This window comes from Marmota flaviventris, chromosome 9, assembly GCF_047511675.1.
Source record: "Marmota flaviventris isolate mMarFla1 chromosome 9, mMarFla1.hap1, whole genome shotgun sequence".
Lineage (NCBI taxonomy): Eukaryota > Metazoa > Chordata > Mammalia > Rodentia > Sciuridae > Marmota > Marmota flaviventris.
Genome location: NC_092506.1, coordinates 63,467,188 through 63,488,203, shown reverse-complemented (window position 1 = coordinate 63,488,203; position 21,016 = coordinate 63,467,188). Strand labels below are relative to the sequence as shown.

At 44.3% G+C, this 21,016-nt stretch overlaps 1 protein-coding gene and 1 long non-coding RNA gene across 4 annotated transcripts in view; one reads left to right on the top strand and one right to left on the bottom strand.

Moving 5' to 3' along the window:
* Positions 1-1,093: 1,093 nt before the first annotated feature.
* Positions 1,094-19,141, bottom strand: LOC139706891 (uncharacterized). The gene is made up of 3 exons (XR_011708578.1): positions 18,955-19,141; positions 18,662-18,715; positions 1,094-1,218 (listed from the first exon to the last, which is right to left on the bottom strand). It is a non-coding gene; the product is annotated as an uncharacterized lncRNA (long non-coding RNA).
* Arrb1 (arrestin beta 1) overlaps positions 17,105-21,016 on the top strand; it is an 89,217-nt gene continuing 85,305 nt past the window's right edge. For 2 of the 3 annotated variants that reach the window (XM_071616497.1, XM_071616496.1), the window contains exon 1: positions 17,174-17,220. Coding sequence is in view for 1 of the 3 variants with exons in the window: in XM_027942661.2 (XP_027798462.1) it covers positions 17,201-17,220 (20 nt within the window). In the remaining 2 variants the exon portion in view is untranslated. Of the gene's footprint in view, positions 17,221-21,016 lie in introns of all 3 variants that reach the window. The other variant, XM_027942661.2, reaches the window with a different exon arrangement.

The following is a 21,016-nucleotide window of genomic DNA, read 5'->3' as shown; positions in this document are numbered from 1 at the left end:
TGGCAGAGCTAACTCAAGTTCGGTCTAGATGGGTCATTTTTCAAGAAGACCCAGCTGGGTATTTTCCCAGCCTAGTGATCCAATGAAATTTAGTTTCTTTCCATTCCCTTTATTTACTTATCAAGAAGGTTCTGAACCAGAGTCCCAGCATGCAGGGACAAATAACACTCTTAAAAGATTGCTGCTTATATAAGTAACAACTTCACATATTAATAGCTACAATAACTGAGAGTTTATAATATACTAGGAACTGTACTAAATACTTTTTATATATTATGTTTCCATAATCTTTACAATGCAGTTTAACCTGTTATCATACTATTAACACTTTTTACCAACAAAAGGATTCTGTCTTGAGATCAAACTCCTCGTTCACTAAATCAAATTACCGGAATTTAAAGGGAAAGGTAGCATCATTTTTCTAGACATAATTGAACCAGAAGCAGCACATGGAGAAAAGAGATACTTAAGGCATTTGTTTGTTTGTTTTTGGTGGTGCTGGGGATTGGGAGATTGAACTCAGGGACTTGTGCATATGAGGCAACCACTCTACCAACTGAACAATGTCCCCAGCCCAAGGCATCTTAATTGTATTGATACCTGTTGTGAAAGTGATGGATCAAGACCGTGAATGGGGGGGAGAGATAGTAAATAGAAACCAGGAAATGACCTAAAATCCTTCTATCAAGTGCTTTTTTTCCTGGTGGCACTGGGGATTGAACCCAGGGCCTCCGCACATGATAGGCAACAGTTCTACCACTGAGCTATACCTCTAGCACCCTATTGGATGCCTATACATAACTAAAATGATAGTAGGTAAGAAAAATAAATGATTTGGGACCACAAAGTGTTTCAGGATAGCAAGTCCAATACACTTCCATCCGTGAAGACAGGATGTCGCTTAACAGCCGTAGGAACGCTTGGAAGAAAAACCACTAGAGGGCGGCAGAGGACAGCGGAGGGGTGGTCCATCGCCTCCTGAACCTTACTGGGGGATACTTCCGCCTACCTTCTCTGACGCGGACCCAGCTTCTCAGGCAGTGAAAGAGAGGCAGGTCACCTGTAGGCAAGGTTATGGTCCAGAGCTGTCCAATAGAAATATAACGTGAGCACATATGTAATTTCATGAGCTGACCACGGTGGTACACTCCTGTGAATACCAGCTGAGGCAGAGGATTGCAAGTTCAAGGCAGCCTGGGCAAATTAATAAGATCTTGTCTTCAAAAAAAAAAAAAAAAAAAAGGAAATAGAGAAGAAAAAGATGATTTTTTTCCCCCAGTATTGTAATTGAACCCAGTGGCTTTCTAACACTGAGCTACATCCCCAGTCTTTTTTTTTTTTTTTTTTTTTTTTAGACAGGGTCTTGCATTTGGATCCTCTTGCCTCAGCCTCTGGAGTAGCTGGGGATTACAGGCCTGGCTAATAATATTTTTTTTTCTTAATCCCATAAATCCAAAATGTACTTCAACATATAATTAACATAAAACTTATTCAGATGTCTTACTTTTTCTTTTTTTTTAGTATTATGTCTTTGAAATCCGATGTGTGTTTTCTATTTACAGTCATTCTCAATTTGAACTGGTCACAGTTCAAGGGCCCAATAGGCACTTGTGGATATAGATAATTTTAATCAGGTAGGTGCCTGCTGCAGGACAAGTGAGGCCAAGGACTCCTCCTTGTAGCCTTGACCTCCAGCCCCTGCCACTCAACACCTGTCACAGATATTCAGGATGCATTGACCTCTGTCTCCTCACCCCTCAGGCCACCTCTTGATACACTAGAGCTGCTTTCTAAAGTGCAGCTCAGCCTATGGTGCCCCAGATTAGGACATGTTCACAACCCCTCTAGCCTTCTTCCTTCAGTTTGAGACCAGAGATGCTCAGGCTAGATTTAGAAGTTTCAAGGGTTCAGGCAGCTTAACTTCAAAAAGGCACAATGACTGGGAAGGCACTGGTGACAGTAACTAGACTCTTGATCCAGTTTCAAGTGGAAACGGCAGATCTGAAAAGAGGTGAGAGAAAGCCGGGGACTCATGAAGCCCGGTGTGCATCCCAATCGTGTGGCCCTGAGCAACTTGCTTAAAAATTTTCCTGTGCCTCAGTTTCTTCATCTGTATAACAGGGATAATAGTACTTGTCCAAAAAGATTGCTGTGAGATATTTACATAGTAAGAGAGAAATAAATGTTAACTCTTAAAAATCTATATTTGCAGCTCTAGTGTATCAAGAGGTGGTCTGAGGGGTGAGGAGACAGCTGTCAGTGCATCCTAACTGTATTTCAACACTTTTAAATAATTATTGTTTGGCCATATATACAAACTACTGAGAGCTGTCTCAGTGGCTGTGCTGCCAAGGATCAAGATCATTCTCTGTGGTGCTTTGACTGGGCCATTACAGCATCACCTTCTGTCCCATTTAACTAAGTAGAGCCTATCATTACCACTCTCTGCCAACTAAAAATTTTTAACAGAATACAGAAAAAGATTGTCAATTTTAAAAAACCTTTTTAAAACAATTTAGTTGTTTGCTAATAAGTGGATACCACTTATTGAGTACTTGCCAAGAGTCAGATATTTTCCTACTTTGCTTTTTTAAAAACATGCTTGAAATACTCCATCCCTATAACAACTTTGTAAATCACATTCTGTATTTTACAGAAGGGGAGACAAGTCTTCAGCTAAGAAGGGGAAGAAGTGAGACTGAAATCCAAATGGTCTGACTCCAGATTCTGAGTTCCACTCTGCACCACTTCTTCAGTGTTCAGATCCCCAGATAAGTAAGTGATCTCCCACTGAAGAGCCAAGTGTCTGAGAGCCGCATGTGAGGGGTTCTTCACCACCTGCCTGCAACACATCTTTCCAGCCTTGGCCCCAGACCAGTTCTGCTCTGCACACATTTATTCTCCTCTCCGGAGCTGATTTTCCAGTTTCTATGTCTTTGTGAATGTCCCCGCTGAGGACCATTTCTACTTCTTATCAGCCATGTCTGCTCCTCCAACATTTAAGCCTCACCTGAAAGGCCCTCCCTCTGTGAATCCTTTTCAGACCCTTGCCTCTGCCTGACCTGTCCCTGTGCTCTGGGTCTGTGTTCTGGGGCACTGGTCACATGACATCACCGTGAGTTACCCTGGAATCTAGTTCCTCATTCCTGGTGTCAGCTTCCTGCATAGTAACAAGGACCAGGGTCAGGCCAAAGCTAGAGCCTGATAAGCCAAGGCTTGGTTTCTGGCTCTCTCACCCACTCTGCAGGTGTCTTAAACAAAGGGCTTAATTCACGGTGTCAGGAGTGTTTTGATAATACGTGTACATTCCTGACACATAGTAAATGTTTCAAAAATGATGATCTCTTATGATCAAAGACAATGACTATGTTATATTTTTCTCTGAATTAAAATATAAGCAGAGAGTTTCTTCATAATCATTAATATGACAATCAGTAAATTGATATGGAAAGCGATTTGGTAATAACCTTGAATATGTTAAATACATTAACCCTTTGACTCAGAAATTCCACTTCTTGGAAATTATCTTACACATATGTTCCCATATGTGAGAAATATATATGCATAAGAACAATCAGTGAAGCAAAAGATTGGAGGCCACCAAAATTTCCAATGCTAGGGCACAGTTTAAACAAACTATAGTACATTTACTGAATGGGATACTAGAAATCATGAACAAGAATGAGATGGCTCTGTGAAGAGTGGGATAAACTACTTTTTAGGATTAAGTTTTTAAAAGAGCAAAATGCAGAATGGTGTAGAAAATGTTATAATTTGTGCCAGGTGCAGTGGTGTATGCCTGTGACCCAGCGACATGGGAGCCTGAAATGGGAGGATCACAAGTTTAAGGCCAGGCTGGCCAATTTAGGAGAGAGATCCTATCTCAAAATGAAAAATAAAAAAGGCTAGGGGTGCAACTCAAGGGTACAGTTCTCCTGGGTTCAATCCCTAGTACTGCCAAAAATATATATATGTGTGTAAAAACTGGAAAGGCAATACATATAAGTGCTTATATATGCACCAAATATCTCTGAATGGAAACCCTAGAAATGGCTGTCAGACAAGGTCTCTGTATAGAAGGTCTGCAGGGGCTTAGCTTCAGATCCATGGGAAAGAGACAAACTTTTCTTTTTGGTTTTTGTTTTGTCCAGTACTGAGAATTGAACCAAGAGCCTTGTGCATGCTAGGCAAGCACTGAGCTATATCCCCAGCCCTTTTTATTGTATTTTGAGATGGGGTCTCCCTGAATTGCCAAACTGTCCTCAAACTTGTGATCCTTTTGCCTCAGCCTCCTGAGCAGCTGGGATTACAGGAGTGTTCACCATGTCCTCTGTGAATGTTGTATGATGTGCATGTATGCCAATTAAAATCTTAATTAGAAATTTAAGGTCATTTTTTGCATTTGTGCATTATTCATAAACCTTTAATTAACTTAAAAATAAAAATAGGGTCAGTCACAATGGCACATACCTATAATTCCAGCAGCTTGGGAGGCTGAGGTAGAAGAATTGCAAGTTCAAAGCCAGCCTTAGCAATTTAGCAAGGCCCTAAGCAACTTAGCAAGACCCTGTCTCAAAATAAAAAACAAAAGGGGCTGGGATGGGCTGGGGTTGTGGCTCAGTGGTAGAGTGCCCCTGGGTTCAATCCCCAATGCAGAAAATAATAATATTTTAAAAAATAAAAATAGGGCAATGGTAGAGCACTTGCCTAGCATGTGCAAGGCCCTGGGTTCAGACCCAACACTGCAAAATAAATAAATAAATAAATAAATAAAAATAAAAGTGAACACCTGAAACTATTCAATCTCCCCCCCCCCCCATAATAAAGGAAATGCAAATTAAAACAATGAAATTATACTTTTCAAGGATCAGATTGTCCAGCATTTTAAAGCTGGTTTCACCAGGCATAGCAGCACAGATCTGTGATCCCAGCAGTTTAGGAGGCTGGAGCAAAAAAAATTGCAAATTTAAGGCCAGCCTTTGCAACTTATCAAGACCCTTTCTCAAAAAAAATAGCTAAATAAAAAGGACTGAGGATGTGGCTCAGTAAAAGAACACCCTTAGCTTCAATCCCCAGTACCAGAGGGCAGAGGTGGGGGGGGGAATAAAGCCTGGTGTCAGGTACTGGCTCAGTCTGGTTCTGTCATACCTCCTGGTGGTAGAGAGAAATGGTACAGCTAATTATAAAGCCACTAGGCAGTATCTAGTAGAATGTACTGGCTCCCTGTGACCGGGTAACCCCATTTTCCAGTGCCAGTTCAAAGCTGAAGGCAGAGCTGTGTCCCTGCAGTGCTTAGCATCAGCCTTGCAGCGGCAGGTACCTGTGCACTGGCCTTGGTGTGTCATTTCCAAGTTTGTTTTAGTTTTTTTTTTTTTTTTTTAAGTACTGGGAGAATATCATGCATTATTTGTATATATCAAAGGTCTAAAAGTTTAGAAATATGAACCAGGTATGGTGGTATATGCTTATAATACCAGTGACTCAGGAGGCTGAGGCAGGAGGATCTCAAGTTCAAGGCCAGCCTGGGCAACTTAGTGAGACCCTGTCTCAAAATAAAATATTAAGGACCAGAGTATAGCTCAGTGGTAGAGCACTCGTTTAACATATGCAATTTCCTGGGTTTAATCCCCAGTACTGAAAAAAATAGTATAAATAAATAAAAACATACGTATATGCATGCGTGTGTGTGTGTGTGTGTGTATGTGTGTGTGTACCTGAATAATCCTCTAGTTTTCCCTTACCCTTCATTGTCAGTTAGTTGGTTGACTTTGGGTTTCAAGTTTCTGGGTGTGTCTGTTGATATTTGAGTAAGAATATATATATATATATATATTTGTATAAATAAACATATATTATCTACATAAACATTTTATGACATGGTTCTCAGGAAGTATTAGGGAAGAGAAAAAGGGAAATGAGAGGGAAAAATATTTCTATCGCTTAAGTTCACTACCCTGACATTTTAGTCGTTTTTCCTCCGTTTTTTAATGCATGGTTTACCCCTGTGCAGTGTTGAGAAAGTACACAGTTTTGCAAGATATTTTTTCCATCAACTTCCTAATTTGGTATTGACTAACATCTGTGACAAGTAGTGCAACTGTCCCTGTACATCTCTCAGTTGCTTGCGGGTGGGAAGCAGGGGGGCAGGTTGTGAGGGGGAGGTGGGGGAGAGCTCTCTGTGCTCTGGCTACACACCAGGGCAGAGTTACTCAACCTTGGCACTGTTAACGTTTTGATCAGGATAATTCGTATAGTGCAGATGAAGCTTTGGGCTAAAGTCCCAGAAACGGGATTGCTAGGTCAAGGAGTAAGTGCACTTCTACTTTTGTCTTACTGATTAATTGTTTTTACCTGTTTCTGACTAGCTTGTAAACTACATGAGAGCACGAATTTTAAAACTTTTATGCATTGCTATATTCCCAAGTTCTTCAAACAAGACTTGGCACAGAGTAGTTGCTCAGTAAATACATGTCGAATGAATGAATGAGCCTCTTCCTGGAAGCCTGGAGATGTGCTCCTAACAACCATTCCAAACTTGGTCTCCTTCCCACCCTCAGGGCTTCAGATCTTTAAAGGCAGCAGATAGTCACTGTCTGGTCCCATTGCCTCTTCCAGAAGTCTCTAGCTTTTTTCCTTTGCTGCTAAAGGACTGTCGTTCTAAGGCCTGGTTATTCTCTTCCTCTGTTTTCCTTTCTTTACCCTAGAAGGCATTAAAAATAATCCTTCTGCTAAGCAGCACACATCATTTCCCCTCTAAATTCTCTTCCCTGACTACAGTTTCCTCTTTTCTAAAAATTTACAGTCACCAAAGGTTTGTCAGGTGGCAGAGAAAAGGGGATAATTTTCAAAACATAAATTCATTCATGAGGTGGTATTTTTGTGCCAGGCCCCTTATTGGCAATGAGATGAGAGGCATAATGAAGATTATTCCTGCACAGGAAGGCAGCGCCCATGAATGGCTTCCTCCTGGAGTCCCGGGTGCTTAGAGCAGTGTGAGGCATATTCAAGATGTCCACCTGTCCTCCTCACCACCAAAAAAAAAAAAAAAAAAAAAAAAAATTTAGCTGGTTAATATTTAAGTCCCTTAGGCATGCATAGGATAATAAAAAGGTTGACCTGCATAATTTTCTGGCTTTCCCTCACCCTTCATTGTTAGTTGGCTGGTTGACTTTTGGTTTCGTGTTTCTGGGTGTGTCTGTTGATATTTGAGTCAACTATTTAACTGCAGGAAACTTGGCCTTTCTGATTCCAGGCATTCCTCTTCTCAGTGAATACCTAAATCAGCATTAGAGTTTCTCCCTGGGCTTGCAGGTCCCATGGGAGAGGGCAGGGAGAAGAAGGGGCTCACATTTGGAACCAATCTGATCTGGATTCAAATTCTAGCTTCACAACTCAGTAGCTTGGAAGTCTCGGGCAGCTCAGACTAAAGCTCTCTTCTTCTTGGGTTCTAACCCTGCCTGCCTTCTCCTCCCACCCCCATGACCAACCACCCCAGCGGAGAGGGATGGGGGTAAAGTCCAGAGCCCGTGACTCAGGATTGGGCAGGAGGCAGAGCTTCACAGTGGCAGTCTGTGGGCCCAAGGTCAGGCTACCTACTTCATCTTCAAGGCTGAGTAGGTTCTATAACAAAATCGGGAATCCATGGCCATAGATTATTTCTGAGGATCTTTTGTGGCTGCAGCTCTAAACACCTTTTAGCTCTTAATCTAAACTTCCTGGACTTTCTGAGAGGTTCAGATATAAATTAGAGCACTGTTTGAGTGTCTTTAATCCTATCTGGCACTCAAGTATCCATAGCATGTGTAACCAGGAGAGCTCTTAATAAACTTAGACAAACAAAACAGTACGGAGGATTTATAGACATTGGATATCTTCCTCCGTGTTTATGTTGGAACAGGGAAACCCATATTTCTGTATTGACTGGGCCACCAAAGAAAGGTCATGTAAGACCAAATAAACTAGAGGTTCTTTTAATTTAAAAAAACTGAGCACACCTGTAATCCCAGCAACTTGGGAGGCTGAGGCAGGAGGATTGTGAGTTCAAAATCAGCCTCGGCAAAAGTGAAGCACAAAGCAACTCCGTGAGACCCTGTCTCTAAATAAAATACAAAAAGGGCTGGGGATGTGCTCAGTGATTAAGTGCCCCCGGGTTCAAACCCTGGTTTAAAAATAAATAGGAAAAAAAAGAAAGAAAAGAAAAGAATGATTTTTCTGAAGATTTGGCTGGCATGGTGGTGCATGCATGCAATCTCAGATCTCAAGTTTGAGGCCAACCTCAGCAACTTAGTGTGTCAAAATAAAATAAAAAAGTCTGGGGATGTGGCCCCTGGTTTAATCCTCGGGTACAAAAAAAAAAAAAATTAAAGAGACATGTCAACTCAATGCAATCTGTAGACTATGTTGGATCTGGATTTCAGCAAACCAGCTTAAAAAAAAAAAAAGGAAACACATATGCTCAGAAGCATACACATGTGGCATTTAGGGAACTTTGGAAACTGATATCTGAAATTGACCATATCTTGATAACTGCTGAAGCTGAATCATGGGCACTGGGAGTTCATTTTGCTATTTTTGCTACTTCTGGATACGTTTAAAAATTTCCACAATAAAATAAAATAAAGCCAGAAAAGAACAATGAAAAATATTTCAAATGCTCATGTCAAATATTTCTTTTTCCTTACATGTCATCAATTGCTTAAAAATCTCACCACATTTTTTATATTTGAATCACAGTTACTGGTATAGATTCATGTTTTTCCTGGAATTTATTAGCATCTTCCCCATTTTTCAGAAAAAAACATGTGCTTTCTTTACCTTATGACTAAGAGAGTCTATCTTCTTTAATTGCATTGTTAACTGAAATTCACTTTTTTTCTTAAAGACATTATTATGAGAGCCTTCTTTTTCTGTGTTCTAATTTAAATCCAATACATGTAGGCAAACAATTCTCACTGCAGGGTTTCTTTTCTTTTTAGTATTCTTTTTCTTTCAAAAATGTTTTTCAATGTTTGTCAGATTTGTTTTATTGTTTCTTGGTGTGTTTTAGGTCAGGCTCCCCAGAAGCAGAGCCTCAGGTAGTGTGTTAGTCTGTTTTCTGTTATTATAACAATATACCTGCGGCTGGATATTTTCTTAAGAAAAGAGGTTTATTTAGCACACAGTTCTGGAGGTTCAAGGGCATGCTGTTGGCATCAGCTTGGCTCTGGTTAGGACCTCATTGCTGATGGCGCCAAAATGGTGAGATGTAGTTCAGGGATTAAGAACCTCTGGGTTCAAACCCTGGTACCACACCCCACTGCCCCGGGGCAAAAAAAGAAACTGAGATATATGTATATTAATCAGATTTGTGGTATAAGCCATAACAGCTCAAAGCAGAAAAGGTTAAAACAGGGTTTTCTACTTTTGTTTTTTATCCCCTGCCACTTCCACTCCCCAGATCAGAGATTGAGGCCAGGGCCATTCTACCACTAAGCTACATCCCTGGTCCTTTTAATTTTGCGTTTTGAGACAAGATCTTGCTAAGTTTCTCAAATTGGTGATCTTCCTGCCTCAGTCACTGGCCTGCAAATAGGTTTTCTTTAGAGAGGAGGTGAAGAGCACGGTAGGATGGGTGGAGGGGAACTTTAAATTTTTCCTTACATTTGATATTAATCATGAATAAAAGCATTATTATAATTATTATTTAGTTGTTTTATAAAAACAACTATAATGTCTGTAATCGTTGGGCAGGGATAGGAACGGGTCAATATAGATTGTGTGCAGGAAGGAGGGCCTTGGTAAGGGGTTCCCAGAGAACAAACTCTTTCCTCTGCTTCAAGGTTCTCATTGATCGAGCAATTTGCCCAGCACTTGCTAAACTCCAGACCCTATTTTAGACTGAAGCTACCTGGGGAGCCACCTTTGCCCTTGACCTTAAAACCACTTGTTACAAAAAGATTGCAGATAGGAAGGGTACAGTCCATCCACGTTTCCCCTGAAAAAGTTGGGGGATTCCCAGAAAACATGGTGACCAAGCTTGCTCAGGGTTGTTCAAGTTTTAAAATTCCAAGTCTAGCATTTCAGGAAACCCCTTTGTTCTGGGCCAACCTGTGCAGTTGCTCAGCTCCCCTTTCAACTGACTCTTCTGAGAGGGCGATTCCAGTCCAGCCTCTCATTCTTCATTCATCTTCCTTCTGCTAGAGGAGGCCAAGGAACCCTTAGCTTGTGAGTCTTTTGAAGTATGTTGTTGGGTTTCACTTTTTTAATTCTTTCAATTGGAATGTTTAGTCTATTTCTTTTCTTTTCCTTTCCCTTCTTTTCTTTGGGAGCTGGGGTTGAACCGGGGCCTCACATATGTTAGGCAAATATTCTACCACTGAACTACACCCTCAACCCCAATTTCTAGTGTTTTTAAATGGGTTGCTCTCAGAATTACAATGTGCATTCTTAATTTATTCAGTTTAGATAGAATAAAATATATGAGGCTGCAACAATATAATTCCATTTGTTTCCTGCCTTTGATGCTATTATTGCCAGATATTTGCCTCTACATGCATTAAAAACCCTACAATAAAGGGGCTGGGGTTGTAGCTCAGTGGTAGAGTGCTCACCTCGCATGTGGAGGGTGCTGTGTTCCGTCCTTAGCACCACATTAAAAAAAAAAAGGTATTGTGTCCATCTATAACTAAAAAAAAATATTTTTTAAAAAGCCCTACAATAAAATGTTATTATTTTGGGCTTAAAAGTGGAGGATGAAGCCAGGCCTGGGGAACACACCTGTAATCTCAGCAACTTGGGAGGTTGAGGCAGGAGGATTGCAAACTGGAGTCAATCCTTAGCAATTTAGCAAGACCCTGTCGCAAAGTAAAGAAGTGAGGCTGTAGCTCAGTGGTAAAGTTCTCCTGGGTTCAATCCCCAGTGTGGGATGACAGGGAGTTGAGGGGGGGAAAGTCTTATATTTATCTATATATTTGCTATTTCTGGTGCTCTTCATTCCCCTCTGAAGAGCTCACTTTCTACCTGATGTCATTTTCCTATAGCCTGAATAACTTCATTTAACATTTCTTGTACTGCTATTCTGCTGGTGACAAATGTCTCTTTCATTTATCTGAAAAATACCTTTATTTCAGAAGATTGATGGGTTTCTTTGTTTGGTTCTGTTTTTAGTACTTTAAAGATGGTACTCCCTTGTCTTCTAGCCTCCGTGGTTTCTTGGTTTTTCTCCCTCCCTCTCTTCTTTCCTTCCTTCTTTTTCTTTCTTCTTCTTGGTACTACAAATTGAATCCAGGAACCCTCTACCATGGAGTAACATCCCTAGTCCTTTTAATTTGTTTTTTTTTTTTTTTTTTTTTGGAGACATAGTCTTGCTAAATTGCCCAGGCTTGGGATCCTACCTCCTTGGCCTCCCAAGTAATTGGGATTACAGGCATGCACCACCTCACCTAGCTCCTGCATGATTTCTGATGAGAAATCAACCCTCATTTGTAGTTTTTCTCTATAGACAATCTATTTGTAATATGTCTCCCCCTACCCCTTGCCCCTGTGGCTGTTTTCAAGATTTTCTTTTTATCTTTGTTTTTGGTAGTTTGATAATGATGTGTTTGGGTGTTGCTTTCTTTGGATTTATCCTACTTGGGTTTTGTAGAACCGCTTGGATTTATAAGATGGTGTTTTTCATAAAATTATGAAATTACTAACCATTATTTATTCAAATATTTTTTCTGTCCCATTGCCACTTCTTTTTCTGAAATTGAAATTACATGATTTTTGTTTCACAAATCAGTAAGGCAATCTTTTATCTTTCTTCATTCTTTAAATTGGATAATTTAGATCTATCTTCAAGGTCACTCTTTCTTCTGCAGCCGCCTATCTGATAGTAAGCCCAATCAGTGAATTTTTCTTTTCATATATCTTATTTCAAATTCTAAATTTTCTAGTTTGTTCCTTTGAAGGCTTTTTTTCCCCCAATTACATGTTGAAATTCACCTGTCTGTTCACTCATTATGAATGTATTTTCCTTTAAACCCTTGAACATATTTATAGTGGTGGGTTTCAATTTCTTGTCTAATAATTTCAACATCTGGGTTATCTTAGAGTCCGTTTCTATTGACTGCTCTTTTGCATGATCTATTTGTTGTTTTTTTTTAATAGTAATTTATATTATTCTGGGTTCTTTTCATAATAATGTTTACTTTGCATTTTTCATTATAGATGCTGTGGTGACTAGATTTTTGTCATCTTTAGAGAGTGTTGAATTTTTTTACAATAGGCAATTAAACTACTGGCTGGTTATCTTGAACTTCTGGAGTTTTGATTTTTGTGCTTTGTTAATAAAGATCTATTTCAATCTTAATTAAATTTTTTGTTATTTATAGTTTAGAAAAGTTTCTTTCAGCTTAAAAATCTGCAATTGTTAGTATCATATGAGATGTTAAGATTGTCAAATTTGGAATAAATCTTTAATAATTTTCTTTCATATATGAGCTGTAAGATTTCGGATGTATCTATTATATATGTGGATAAATCTTCAATACTCTTTCATTTTTTAACTGGTTTCTCATGAGTTTTATATCATCTGCATCAATGTTAGTATTTCACATCAAATCAGGAAAAAACATTAACAATTTTTTCAAGGTGACTGGAGTTCTTGAGAAGACAAATCTGAAGCAGCCCCTGCCATCTTGGTGAGCTGCATTGTCTCTGAACCTGCTTCCTCAGAATATGGCCCCCATCTTCCTTTCCAGCCCCTCCCTCTGTGCTGGCCACAGTTCCATCTGAATTCCCCTAAGTGTCCTGCTCTTTCTTTCCTCCCTGGCTTTTCAGCTGTTGTGCATTTCTCCCTGGAGTGCAGTTTTGTTATTCTCCTGAACTGCTCACACCTCCTCTAGTTGTTCTTCCCCTCTGCATCCAGGGCAGTCCATGTCCATGTAACAGAGGGATCCTCTCAAAACACACTCTGAACGTGTCACCTCTCTGCTTAAATCCTTTAAAGCCTTCATCGGTATTTGGATGATGACCAAACTCTTTACATGGCCCTCCAGGCTCTGCATGGTCTGCCTATTTCTCTATCTTTATTAGGAGACACTTAGGAGCTCGAAGCCTAGGATTGATGGATATGGATTGAGGTGGCAAGGGATGAGTCAGGATGACAGATTTCTGGTTGGGCGGACTTAGGGAAGTGCCTTGGTTTCTTAACCTCTAACATCTCAAAGGAAGGCATCAGTCGGCTGCAAATCTTTTCATGAGTGGAATGTTGAAAATTCATCATTCACTCCTCAGCTCACTCCCTCTCACTTCAGTTTGACATTCAACTACCGGGCCAGCCAAGCAGAAGCTTGGGTTTGAGCACTAGCTTTATCTTGATATGTCCTTGACATCCACACTTCCCCTGTTAGAGCTGTATTTTCTCACATGTAAAGCAGGAATTACATTTCCTTTTCTCTTTTTTAATATAATAAATTATTATTATTATTATTATTAGTAGTAATAGTACCAGGAGTTGAACCCAAGGGTGCTTGCTTAACCACTGAGCCACATCCTCAGCCCTTGTTTTTAACTTTTTAATTTTGAGACAGGATCTCACTAGGTTGCTTACAGCCTCCCTAAATTGCTGAGGCTGGCTTTGGACCTGTGATCCTCCTGCCTCAGGCTCCCAAGTCACTGGGATTACAGGTATGTGCCAGTGCTCCCTGCTAACATAAGAAATTATTATTGCAAGTGGTAAATTTCAGGTATGTGACAGCTGGGCCGTAGCTTGAGATGACCATCTCCTCTGAGCCTCAGTTGTAGAAGTCATTTGCCTTTTTGGAAAATCACTCTGGTGTTTGGACAGAAGATGCACTGCAAGTGGGTTGGGATAGGAAGGACAGAACTCTTTTATCCTCTCAACCATAACTTCTCTTGGAGAAATTCATGGAAAGGTGGCCTACATGGACTATGGAACAGACTCTGCCCCAAACCTCTGAGTCAGCTTTGATCCTCCTATCCACAGCTGGTCCCTCAGCAGGTATTGGTGACTCTGCCCACAAATACACCTAGGAGCACTTTACCATCTTTGTTTCTGCTGCACCCACCCTAGGCCAAACCAATCATTGTGGCTACTGTACTAATGAGATGCCAGCCTCTGCTTTTCTCTAGTGCCAAGTCATCCTCATCCAACAAGGCCAGTGTGACCTTAAACAATGTAAAGTTGATACTGCTATTCATTGGCTTAAACCTTCTCCCTGAACTCGCTGCCCCAAACTTTTCACATCTGACCTCAATCCCTAAATGATCTGACTCCTGCCTGCCCCACTTGGCCACTCCTCCCTGATGTATCAAAACCCAGGCACACTGTCCTGGTTCCTGTATTTCTGTGGTTGCTGATCCTTCTGCCTGGGCAAGTCTCCTGGGGCATGCCCCTCACATTACTGGTTTCTGGTCTGTAGGTCTCAACCCAAAGGTCACCTCCTTGGAAGGCCTTTTCAGTGTACACTTGTCCCTATCACTCTCTTTCATTACTGTATTATTCATTCCCAATATGTATAGTCCCTTGAAATTAAATTATTGACACATAATTTTTCTCAGTATTATTACTTTTACATTTTTATTAATTTTGATATAGGAAGAATACATAAATATGTTTTCCATAGATCCTGACAGGTAAAGCAAAGTCCCCTCTTAAATAACCCCTTTTCCCCTGTCCTAGATTTCTTCCTCGAATGAAAGCTGTTTTGTCCTGTTTTCTGCTGACTCATAAATTTCTAAGACCACGAGTTGCACATTCAATAAACAGCTATTGAATAAACATTAAATCAAGGGTCAAATTCTGGCTCTACTCTGTATTAGCTTCCCTTTGGAGACTGCTAGAGGAAGGGAGGTTAGAGGCCAAGGTCAAGAGGAAGCAATGAATGTAGGCAAACTACTTAGCTTCTGAGTATCAGTTTATTCATTTATATAGAAAAGGAAAGAGTATTAATTCTCAAAGAACTGTGAGAATCAAGTTGTGCCAGGCACACCCCAAACACCCTCACGAGGTTTATAGGCTAGTGGGGATGTGTTTGACATCCTGCATGTTGACTCCACAGTCTACCAATCTGTTCAGTGTCCATAAATGCTAGAGCCATACTCTCCAAACTGGGCTGGAAAGAGCTCTGTGGGGGTGGGGGCTAACCTGAAACCATCTGGTGCATCTTTCTGGACTGTTTGTTTTACTTGGAAGTAATTTAAAACATTATTTGTTATAGTAAAATAAACACAAATACTTATTGAGTAGAATGAAGAATTCGCCTGAATTTTAAAATTCAGGTGCTTTGGACATCAGCACCAGTGGAGATCATCTGCTTTGGTGGAAACTGTTTTATAGGTGGGGAAGCTGTGATATGGCAAATGGCAGGACCAGGCCTCTCCATCCTGGTCAGGGGCCTTTCTGGCTTACAAAGGGAGTCTCCTGCCATCAAGGAGGACTTTAGTTTGCTCCTCTCCCAGAAGCCCTGTAGGAACAGCAGGTGGCTTCCTCTCCTTCTCCTCTGGGGTAGGGATGGAGCCCAGAGGTTAAGAAGGGACACAATCAGGTTCTGGGCTTTAATCCATTTTCTCCTGGCTCCTAATGTTGCCCAGACATGGACCACCCTGCCAGCCCATCAGCCTCTACTCCCCAACATCTGGACATAATTATAGTAATTATACTGGGATATCATTACCAACTCTATCTAAACTGTATAAACAATACATTCTATATAAACAGCATAGGTGACTGCTTTTGAGCATAATTACAAGAGATGTTTGCAGACCCACAATTGCATCTTAGTAAAAGATAGCCTCTCTTCCTCCCATTAATACTACAATATTAGGGACCTATCAGGGTGAATTAGCCAAATTCCAGGGGTGACGGATGAGAAAGACCTCCCACTACCGGCACAGCAAGAAGGGACCTCCGGCAAAGCTGAGTCCCTCAAAGAGCCAAAAGAAAAATGGATTAAGGCCCAGAACCCTACAGCCCCTTCTCCTCTGGACTCCACCCTCACTCCTACTGGAGGAGAGAAAGCTCTCTCTGCTGTTCCTGCAGGGGTCAGGGATCTTGAGAGGAGCCAGGATTTCCAAAGACCAAGAAAACTGCAGAGAGGGGTGGGCTAACCTCTGCTGGCAGCTGCTGTATGCGAGTCCCAGCTGAGACCCGCAAACTCAAGCGAGTCCAAGGGAGACCTTTCCACCTATCAACAAGTCAGTGGGCTGAAATCACTTTACAGGTATGGAAATCGGTTCTAAGAGGGCTGGTATCCAGGGTCCCAGTAGGAGGCCGTGGAGCTGGGCCTTGGCGCTTTCCATGATGTGACCCTGACAAGCCACACGCACAGGCCAGCAACAGACCAGCTCTTTGCCCCCTTGCTTATCTCCTTCTCACAGCTTCCTCTTTCTGGCTGCCACTGACTGTCCCTGCTGGCCTCCGGTACCCCTCCACCCCCACCAATTCCCTAACGTCAGCGCAGTCTGCGGCCCCTCCACCTCCTCTTCCTGTCCCTGTTGGGTGGTTAAGTGTTATCTCTCTAGAAGGGCGGGGGTGGGGATGGGGAGGGTGGAGCGTGGGGCGAAGGCCTTGCTAGGCATCCGGAGACTCCCACTGTCCCAGCGCAGGGGTGCCGCCGGGAGCTCGGCAGCTCAGCCTCAATTCCCGGACCCCGGCTTCCACCCACCCGAACACACAAAGGCTGCCCAGGCGTGCACGGGAGAACGCGCTCGCACCCACGGCGGTGCGCACACACACGCACAACTGCACAAAGACGTGCACACCCTCCCATCCACACAAATACACTCCTGACAGGCCCGCGCACAGCCGTGCATCCGCACCTACACACTGGCGTGCGCACACGTCCCCCTCGGTGTGAGAGAGGGGCACGAACTCGGGTAGACCCCCGCCCCCAACAGAGAGCTCTCGGCCTGGAGGCTTCCCACCGGCTCCCTGGGCTCTGCTGGGAGGCGCGCGCACACGCAGACACGCACACAGAGACAGGCACACGCGCGCACACCCGCACGGCTCCACGCCCCTGGCCGCTGCCCGGGAGCTGTGCTGCGCGGCAGGCGGCGGGCGGGCGGGGACCCGGGGCGGGGGCGGCGGCGGCGGCAGGGAGAGCGAAGGAGGCGGAGCGGGGAGCCCGGAGCGGGCTGGCCAGCGCTCCTCCTGCCGGCCGGGGATTTTCCAGACTGGGCGCTGACGCCGCGGACCTCCCTGCGGCCACCGCGGACCATGGGCGACAAAGGGACTCGGTGAGTGCGGGCGGCCACCCGGCCCCGCGCGCGTGGGGGCGAGCTAGGCGAGAGCATGGGCGGGGGTTGCAGCCTGCATTCGCGGTCACCCGAGGACCTGGTACCCGGCTGTCCACCGCAGGTCTCCTGTGTGGTCGCTGGCAGAAGCTGGGGGGCGGGGGTACTTAGAGGCCAAAGACAGGGCCACCCCATCTGGCTTGTGGCCGCTGACCAGAGACGCACACAGACTCACTGACACCCAGCACTGGCCGGCAGACGCAGAGACTCCTGGGGCAGGCTGACACACAAAACACATGCTCATATGGACACACAGACACACTCATGATAGCACACACACTGACAGCCACTGACACACACTCTTCACATACAGTGACAGGATGTCACACACACTCCCTGGCACACATTTGCCTGCTGACACATTCCTACTGACAGCCCTGTTGGCATATGCAGGTCACACTGCAACACACACCAACTCTAACACACCCTCATGATGGCATACACATGTGCTGCACACTGATGCACACATACACTGTCACTTGGACTCTGTAACATTCCGGCTGGCATGCACACATTGTCACCCTCACATGACACTGACATGACATGAGGCTGGCATATGTCTCACCATCACAGAGGAAGGCCAGTGCTGACCCCCACAGAGGCACATCAGACTGATGTCTGCTGGGACTAAGCACCCAACAGGAGGGAGCTGCCAGACCTGGGGCTACTGACACCCTTATACCAGTACCCAGATGACAGGAGTGGAGGCAGCCCCTCTAGAGTCTGGGAAGGCAGGTTCCCATCCACTCTGGTTCCTTTCCCTGTGACCTCCTGAGGCCTGGGGGTTGGGGGGGTGTTGGCAAGGGGCTGTTTTAAGAACAGAGAGGTGGGGGGGTTCCTGTGTCTTAGGGCCTGCTCTGAAAGTCACAGAAAGGGATAGATGTGCCTCTGAAATGGGAAACTGGGACAAAAGAGGCAGGGGGCTGGGCAGGGCAGCCTCTGGGGTCAGCCCTTCTGAAGGAGACAGCTTGGCTGACCTCCTGCACTGTCACCCTCCCCACCCCTGGAAGTCCCGCAAGCAGCCTCTCCTGCGCTCCTCTGCTCATCCTTTCTGCACCTGCTCTTTTTTGTTACTTTCTTTCTTTACCCTATTCTATTCTCCTGTCCCATTTCTCCCTTCCATCTTTCTATCTCCCCCTCCTTGCTTCCAACATTTATTTATTGAGCTCCTGCTGTGTATTAGGCATAGTGTGGGGGATCAAATTCGCGCCTCCCCTGAAAGAACAACAGACCAAAGAGAAACCGCCCACTGTGGTCATCACATTTTGAGGCCCCGACAAAGTGATTCCTCACCCACTGCCGCCTGATACTCAAAGGTCCTCCAGAGATTATTCCCATTTTCTAGGTGAAGAAACTGAGGCTCAGAGGTAACTTAGACTCTTACTGTTGAGAAACTGCTTCTCAGCCATCCTCTTCCAGTAGGTTCATTTTCTTCTTCCTGTTTTCCCAAAGAGGAACCAGAGGGTTAAAGAGGTCACCTGACTTGTTTAAGGTCAAGAGGGGGTTGGAGGCAGGGCAGAGGCCAGAGCCCACTTGGTTCCTGTCTCTGTGGCTCTCCTTTGGGTACTGTCAAGCCCTTCAAGGGCCCCAAGTGTGTGGGTGGGGCAAGGTGCCCGCTCTGTGCTGGAGGCTCAGCCTTGGGGAGACTGCAGAAGATCATGAGGTGTCTGCATTCACCTTGACAGTTAGTCCCCATTGCAGCCACTGGCCAGGACCGCGATCCAGGTCTCTGTCTTAGCAGGAGGGTGTGTGACTCCCTTCTCCAACATGTCAGTGTCCCCCAGAACCAAGACCCCCCTGGCCTGTGAGGTCAGGTTCTTTCCCTGCAGGGCACAGCAGGCAGCCTGAGCCATTGCTCTTCTCCTTTGTTCTGTGCTGCTTGGCAATCAGGGTGACTCAGCCCCTCTTGGGCCTCTCTCTGCTGCTCTGTGGCTTGGGGAGAAGTGTCATTGCTCCCCTGCTGGCATGAGTTGTCAGCAGGATGAGGACATCATGTGCTGCCAGGCACCTGTTGGAGACCCTGTCTCTGGGGTCAGGGCTTTTTCCTTGACTCCCCCTGCTCTGCCTCAAACTCACTGTTGGACCTTGGGGATGTTGGGCAATTGCCTTTCTCTTCTGACCTTAGTTTTTCCATCTGTAAATGGGAACTATCAATATTGACATTTTCCATGGTTCTTCCTGTGTTTACTGAATTCGCTGGGCATGGGAGGAGGTGCTGCCTATAGCCTAGAGACAGGTCTGACTAACTATCCCGCTGGTGGCTCTGCATGCCCTCCTCAGCCTCCCTAGCAGCCCCATGAGGTCTCCCTCTCCCTTTCCAGACAGGTTCTATATAATTGGGAAGAGAAAGGCAATCTCACTAATGGACCATGTCTTGTTCTGAAGCCACGAGATTCTACTTGATTAATTGAAAGAGGAAACTGCAAATATCCAATACACTAAGCATCAGGCGTCATGACATCTATCTCTCCATCTGGGGGTCCAGAAATCAATGAGTCCACTCTGTTTCTATCCCTTACTAATTTCTAATGACAACATCATGGATAGAAACATCATGCATCATCTTACTGGATTCTCCCCATGATCTAGAGTAAAGCAGGTGATTATAATGCAGGGTGACATGTGCTTTGAAAGGCCTGGGGAGGAGTCCCCAATCCAGTCCTGGGCCCGGGGCATGGGAAGGAGCTGGCATTGGAGTTCCTGAGTGTCATCTGGAAGGATAAGGAGGCCACAGGTGCAGGACTGGTGACATCTTGCCTGACCAAAGGTGCAGAATGCGCAGAGGCTTAGAGGCATGAAGCACTGCGAAAGGCCTAGGAGTGGGTTGGGGATGAAGGGTGAGCCTTAGGGGGTGAATGAGGACAGTCTGCCAGCCTGGGAATGGCAAGAGACAAGATTTTTCTCTTGAAGACTTTGGTGATTCAGGCAGGGGTGTGTGGGGTGGGGTGGGCTGGAGCTGATTTTCCTTTCAGAGAAGTGCCTCTGGCAGTGGCCAAGAGTGTAGATGGGAGGCAGGGAGGCCCATAGGGGGTTCCCTGAGAACTAAGGCTTTGAACTCAGAACTACAGCTCTAGAGAGGATGGAGGGGAGAAATAGAGTACCAATGAGGAAGTAGAGTCTGTCGGACTTGCTGGTTTGTTGGACCTTCTTGCTGAGTGTCTGGTATGTGCTAGAATTATGTGCATCATCTTATTGGATTCTCCCCATGATCTAGAAATGTAGGGATTGTTGCTCTCTTTATGCAGTTAAGGAAATGGACTAGGAGAGAGTAAGTAATTTGTCTACTGCCATGTAGCCAGCAAGCATCTGAGCCAAGGCCTGCCCACAAAGCCCTTTTGGCTACTTTCTAGTTCCACTCAGAGCAAGGGGAGTTTGTTTGGCTCATAGTTGGCCTCCCCAGCAGTGCCTTGCCTCAAGTATCCCTTTTGGGTCTTACTGTTCTTACTAATTTCTAATGACAACATCATGGATCAAATTTAGACAACAGGAGGGACTTCCTGAGAGTCAATGGGGTGGAATAGAATTTCCTTTCCTGCTGATGTTTATGAATTATTTTTTCTAGGAGAGGAGGGTGGTTGTGATGGGAAAGTGTAATCACCAGCTCTCCGTGAACCTTGGCTGTCATTTCTCTTGGTGGTTAAGCCCTGCGTGACCTATCTTGGCTGGGACATGGGGAAGTCCTGTGGCTTTGGCCAGGACTGCTCCTGGGACTGCTGGACATGGTAATTGCGAGCTGGCC